The sequence below is a fragment of the Lycorma delicatula genome, chromosome 5 (assembly GCF_047948215.1).
Source record: "Lycorma delicatula isolate Av1 chromosome 5, ASM4794821v1, whole genome shotgun sequence".
Taxonomy (NCBI): Eukaryota; Metazoa; Arthropoda; class Insecta; order Hemiptera; family Fulgoridae; genus Lycorma; species Lycorma delicatula.
The window spans coordinates 96,421,564-96,428,836 of NC_134459.1; the positions used below are offsets into that span (position 1 = coordinate 96,421,564).

Below are 7,273 nucleotides of genomic sequence, written 5' to 3' on the forward strand. Positions count from 1 at the left end.
GTTTTTAATAAACTGGTGGGGGTATCTCTTTAACGGATCGATAATTTATTTAAAATTCGCACAGAAGCGCAATAAGGTAATTTCTCGAATGGTTAAGTATTATGCTATGTTATGAAAAAAAAATTTGTTGCATGGTTTAGTAGAAATGGTAGTTAATATATATATATATATATATATATATATATTATTATTATTATATATATTATGTAAAAAATCCTCTTCGATAAGTATTTCTTAAATGAAAGTTATTGTGACGTGTCTTGTCATTTCTTTTTCATTTTTGAATACCGGTGCTAAAAATTCTTAAAAATGTATTATTTTACGTTACAGTAATTACATTAATAATTTATCATTATCTTTAATGAGAAATTTAATTTTGAAAATTTGTATTTTGTAAATTATAAAACAAAATTAGTATTTTTCTTTAGTACTGTGAATATTTCTAATTTTTATATTAGAAGCCCTCACCACTCCTTGGAGGAGTGGTGAGGGCTCTGCCTTTCACCCGGAGATTCTGGATATAAGTTCCGGTCAGGCATGACATTTTTTCACACTCTATAAAAAAATTCATTACATTATAATTCATCGGCAGCTTTTACAACGTACCAGTATGAATAAAGTGAAATATAAAGGAGTTAATTGCTGTTGGGCTTTCTCTCCTGTCAGTTATAGACATTCAACACATCTATTCATTGTTCCGAGGGAACAGATTGTAGATATTTAATTGTGTAAAAAGAAATTAGTGAAGAAATCTTACAGTATTTAAAATACAATGTATTTTATAACATGAATCATAATAAATTATGATATAATTTATTTATTCTAAAACTTGCAGATATACAAGGAATTTGTGTTTTATAATATTGCTAGCATACGTAAGTATATATATATATATATATATATATATATACTATACTATACTACGTTTACTATACTACGTAACAATAAATAAATGGATAGTAAAATAAATTGTATCATCGGTTAGATTTTTTTTTTAGGAATTGTACTTTTAATATTACTCGATTTTCTATGTAAATCTTAATTCGACTTTCTACATATACTTAAATTTTATTTTAATTAATGTTCATATGTTATAGTGAAGTTCCTAAAGTATATACTGTTACAAGAAAATTGTTTGGTACAGTTAAATATGTTTTACTGCAGTAGTTAATATATATTTTATAATAATAATAATAATATTTTTTAATATTTTTAATATTGGTCTTTTGAGAACCTTATCTCAAATTTTAACATCGGGGCCCTTTACACCCCGTAATTGTTGTGTTTGTCCGTGTCTTTTGTGCCTTAATGTTTCTGTGTAGTTTGTGCTTTTAAATAAAATGTAAGGGCCCTTTACACCCTTACATATGACGATCCTGATGGTGATACTAATTTCCTTTAAGAATGTGACGAGGGCTAATGACCTTAGTAGTCGATGCCCGTAAAAATTAATAAAAAAAAAAATAATAATAACAACAGCAGCAACAACAACAATAATAATAATAATAATTTGTTTATTTGCTTTGTTTGTGCAACAGAAAAGTTACACAAAACCTTTGTATGTTGCACAATATCACATAAAATCAGAAAAGAACAGCCACAAGTCAACAACCCACATATAAATTAAAAATACAATATTCAAAATACAATAATAATAATAACAATAACATTATACAGTCAAATACAAAAAAATAACAATTAGAACTTTAAAAACGGTAGCTATGGAGTGATAATAAAAACAGATAGATGAAAACATACAAAAACAAAAACATAATATTACTAATACATTCCAAATAAAACAAGTTATAAGCAATAATCCTTAAAAAAACAACAATAATTTTAAATTCATGAAAGTGAGCATTACACCAAGGACAATACTCCATCGCCACGTAACCCTATCAAACTTTTAATGAAGGTCGTCTCATCTTCCCAAAAGCTTAGCTTATCCTGGAACTCCAGTGCAACACTGGTACACCCCTCAATCGGAGACACGGTGGAACCAATGCCTAAAAGACCTCACTGACCTGGCCTGGTTTCACAAGACAACATGGTAACGCGTCGGAAGTTTATTGTGCAGAGCTTTATAAAAGAAAACCAAGTCAAAGTACGTTCTTCTATCAGATAACCTGGAAAGGTCTAACCGCCTCAACATATCCTCTCTACTAGCGCCAACAAAACAATCTCTAAACTTAAAACGCATCCAGTTCAAGAACCTATTCTGAACACCCTCAACCAGATCAGACGCAAAAACTCGTGTACTATTCCACACCACGGTCGAGTACTCCAAGCGACTTTTCAGATGTCAATTGTTAATGAAAAAAATCATTTTTTTTTAATAATAATAATAATAATAATAAAAGATAGATTTTTATCACAGATAAAGACAGAATTGCTCCACCATCTGAATAGCATTATAGTGAAAAATTAATAAATAAAAAAGAAAGTGGTTACAGTCCACATTAATACATATAAATAATATTTTTATATAATAATTTTATTAAATAATACTGATGTAGCTATGTTGAAAATAAATGAAACCAGTACAAAATAAAGAAGCAATTTTAAAGTTTTATTTGTAAAATACGCAATTAGTACCTTCAAAATTAAAGTCTCATTAAACTACTATGCGGAAAAGTCCGATTTAATTAATTAGCGTTATTCAAAAACTCATCAAAAATTTTATTACATTTATTTAAAACTAATAGGAGTACTTTCCTTTACATGAATTAATTTGGAAATCTTTTAAACGTCTTGAAAATTGATTAAATACTACTACGAAGCCGAAGTATCGTGCTTTTTAATGCAAATAATTTTTTTTTTGTTTCATTAAAATAGAATTTTATTAAATTTTAGCTATTAATTTTAATTTATTTTTATCTAGAATAATGAGTTGTGTTAAAATCAGTCTAATAAAAAATGTCCATTTGCATCAAAAAGAGATTCGACAGCCCATTTTTGTTTCCTGAAAGATATTTCTAACTTATTGAAATAAATGAAAGATATAACGTTGTGTTTCAATTGAGTGTTTGTGTAGAGACGTAGTTAATACATATTTAATAATGATGAGCACAGAAATTTTGTTAAGATATTACTGTGCGAAACGGTGTGGTTCACTACTGTTGCAAATGAAATAAATTTGAACATGCCGAAAATTTATCATATAATATAAGACTCAAATATATTAAACTATACAAAATAGAAATACTATTTTATACATACATACATATATATATATATATATGTATATACACACACACACACACACACACATATATATATATATATATATATATATATATATATATATATATATATATACACACACACAAACACATATACATATTTATTAATATCTGTTTACTCACTTGAACACGGTTTAACTGAAACTCCATTTGATAATAAAAGAACGCTAAAAATTAGCGTTGAGAAGATTGTTATATTAATTAAGCTTGGAAAATATTTCATTCTGTTAAGTAATTGTAAGTTAAAATTAATTAAAAATAAAAATCAATATTAAATAAAAATGAGTATATACGCTTGTGGTTTTTGTTGTACTCTATGGAAGGTGATTGTCAAGAAAACTTATGCAGTGCACTGATTCAATTACCGCGAATACTAATCCTTTATATAGCAGCATTATAGTCATTTTAAAATTAACCTTGAGAGTTTCACCACCACTTTTTGTTTACAGGTAGCTTCTAGTATGATACAAATTACATTACAAATTAGTTGATGACATTTTAAACTTTTTTCGCTACATCTTTAATTTTTTTATACAAAAATTATTAAAACTTCGTTGAATATTAAAGTATAATTGTACTACATACTGATTCTTTTCATAATTTATCTCCAAATTCTCCATTTACTATACTTTACCAAGATCGTATTTATCACCACTTTGACATCCTCAAACAATAGGTTATGGAAAAAAATCATTTTTTTTTATATTATTATTATTTAAATTTCATTTGGCTTATATAAATATCTTGAGTCAATAAATGTTTCTTAAAATATTATTAAATTATTAATATTAAAGCACGAATAAATGTCATAAATGTTTCTTAAAATATTATTAAATTAATAATATTAAAGCACGAATTTTCATATTGTCTAAATATTAAGATAATTTCGAGTATTTATTTGAAAGATATAAATGATTGTGATGTTATTAAAGATATTATGACATTTTTCAATGAAAGAAAAAAGGTAAGTCTTCAAAGCATATCAGAATATATTCAACAAGATTTCTATGTAATAATTTTTGGATATTTTTCGAAAATCTTTTTTAATTTTCGTATAGTATTTTTATGTTATTTGACTCTAGATTCTGTTGAATGAAAAAATAATCATTCGAAAATCAATGAAATATTTGAAAAGTTTGACGGCAGGCACATTAATTATTCAGTTTCGTTAATTAAAAACAAACGTAACATTTTGTTGTGTAATTCCGATAAAATTTTTTTTAAAGATATTAATACCATATAATTTTTTTAATAAAAAACAACAAAAAATTCAGCTCTTAATCGCTCAGGTCGATAATGTCTCAACCAAGCACTAAAAATAAAATCGAATATACCATTATTCAAGATCGACAAATCTCTACAATTTCAATTGCTATCTCAAAAACTCTTTTTTTCTCATGCTACAGAACTGTTCCGTAATACTGAATTCAATATCTTTATTGCTTTTCTTCCCTATTATTCTTTTCTTTTTTTCTTCCCTATTATCGAGTTCCTTATCCAGACTTTCATACATAATTGTGATATCGAAATAGTTATACGCATTACAAACCTCCGTGATTCTACTCGCCAGTTTGAATCTGCGACTTTCAGGCCCACTACCATGTTTTTAGGTTTTTTACAGTTAAAAACTGTATTCAAATTTTTATGTTTTTTTTTTGAGATAATATTTTTATTATCTCCAAAAATAAATGTAAATGGTGGGGGGGGGGAGACAAACTCCCATTTACTATACTCCACTAAGATCGTAGGTAGAGGTTAAGATTTTATTTTGTATTTGAATATTTTATAAAATCCGGGAAATTTGAAGTTGTAGAAAAAATAAAATATCTAGACAAAGTAATCCAGAAAAATGGGTAGACAAAATTTGTTAAGAAAATCGGGCAAATAGAATGGAATTGTCTTTCTAACTAATCAACTGTAATCTTTACAATAAAAAATCGATTTCTTACAATACGAAATTCACATATTACAACACGATTATAAAGTATTTACGTGGCGGAAACTTCATCATTAAATAATAAAGGAGGACTATAGAATATTCTGAAAAAGAAAGAAAAAGTCTAAGTAAAATATTAGGTCTGAAGTGTGAAAATAATAAAAATGTTTTAAGATAAAAAAGGAAATTTACAGAAAATTTGAAAACTAAATCGACGCAATTAAAAAACTAATTAAAAAATATTAAAAAAATAAGAATAATATTTTACAAATATCTAAAGAGAACTAATGAAGAAAAACTGTCAAGAAAGATCTTCAACTTCTTTGATAATCTCAAAAGTAAAAACAATTAGCTTCTAGAGATAGAAAAGAATCTCCAAAAGATTGGAATAAGAGAAGAAATATTAGACAGGGAAATTTTCAAAAAAACCGTGCATGAGGTTAAAAAATTTATAGTGGTTCAAGACAGAAGAGGAAACAACAGGAAAATCACAGAGAATGATTAAGAAAAATGATGACTTAAGATAGTAGAAGATTAAAGTATCAAAGAAAAAATAAAGTTTGTTCATGCCAAACAAAGACGGCTAACTCAAAAGAAAAAAAAAAATAAGGTGGTAGTCTATAAAATTGGTAAAATAAAAATAGGATCTCTTGTGATAATCTACTTCTTGAAAGTAAAAATGTTTTCAAGTGACTTTAGTCAGCGAGTATCTGTTAATTAGTGAAACAGAAATAATCACCTGCTTTCTTATTCGTCTCTCAGACCTTAACTTCTTCATCTACACCATAGGCCTCACGATCGACCTCCAAATGAATGGAAAGGTATTATTAGTCCAACTTGGTGGGTTTCCAATTTTACTGAAGGATGAAATGGAATTAGCTGAAAGTGTAAAACCATTCCCTCTTAATCCTCTAAGAAAAAGAAAAGGAGGAGGGGTGAAAGGAGGAGGTTAAGGTTAAGAGAATCCTCTTAGTATTTAGTTAATGATCATTGATTACAACCTGGGATCAGATCTATTGAGGTATGATTACTATCTACGCCTGTTTCCAGTCTCAACTGCACTTGGATAAAGGTTGGACCTCACTGTAAGGGAACTTCTTAGTCTGTTAAAAATGGAAGGCACAAGGAGACTTTGATTTTGAATATATTTAATGTATCACTTGATGTATTGGTAGTTGAAGAAAAATCCCTCTTGGACCACTAATATCTACCTATTGGAACATAAATGAAAGCAGTTATATACATGCATGCATTTTTATGTTTCATAATTGTAATATAATATAAATTCAGTTCTGCCAGATAATGTGTACAGCCAGGTTGTTAAAAATACTCTAATTTCATCTCACTACAATACAGATACAAATAGACTTTGCTCACAATTACTGAAATAGAATTATATAACATAAAAATAAAATAATGTTATATTCTGACAGATTCTCACTGTCCCGTTATTTCACTTGTAATTGTATCAACTTAAGCTACTTCTTATTACTTATTAATGATCTTTTTCAAATTTCAAATTGTTAATTGTTACATTATTTACAGTTGCTATCACTTTACTTATAAAGGAAGATAATCATTCAAAAAAAATTTGTTTGCAGTTACAAAAAAATCGTTCAAAGGATGAATTAACTAATTATGAATGAAATCACTGCATTGTATTTCTCATAGGCATAACATTGCTAATTGTGTTCATAGTATAACTATTATGGATAATAGTACAATTTCTGCTGCTCATACACAGTGTGAAATTTTTGGTAAATTGTTCGATATAATATTCTCCTGAGACGATAAAATTGATTTTTTCTGCAATTATATTAAACCATATTATTTTGCCTTGAAGCATTTTAAAAAGATTAACTTTGATATCATTAAGTCTTCTTCATGCCTACATCTATTTTCCCATTTGTAAATGGATATAATTTTTTTGAACTCCTAAAAAATTTAACTAATCCCTCTTTTAAATTTAAATTAATCCTCCAATTAATTCTCCTTTAAATTTTAACTAATCTTCAATATACAAAATGAGGTGTCAGATCATTGAGATAAATAAAATACGATCACGCGGACAATATTTAGTAAATTAAGAATTTTT

At 27.0% G+C, this 7,273-nt stretch overlaps 1 protein-coding gene across 1 annotated transcript in view; it reads right to left on the bottom strand.

The window, feature by feature from the left end:
* Positions 1-3,604, bottom strand: part of LOC142325238 (ecdysteroid-regulated 16 kDa protein-like) — a 64,954-nt gene extending 61,350 nt beyond the window's left edge. Inside the window, exon 1 of the mRNA XM_075366722.1 lies at positions 3,366-3,604. Within this exon, the coding sequence (XP_075222837.1) occupies positions 3,366-3,465 (100 nt within the window). The 5' untranslated portion in view covers positions 3,466-3,604. The remainder of the gene's footprint in view (positions 1-3,365) is intronic.
* Between the last annotated feature and the right edge of the window lie 3,669 nt (positions 3,605-7,273).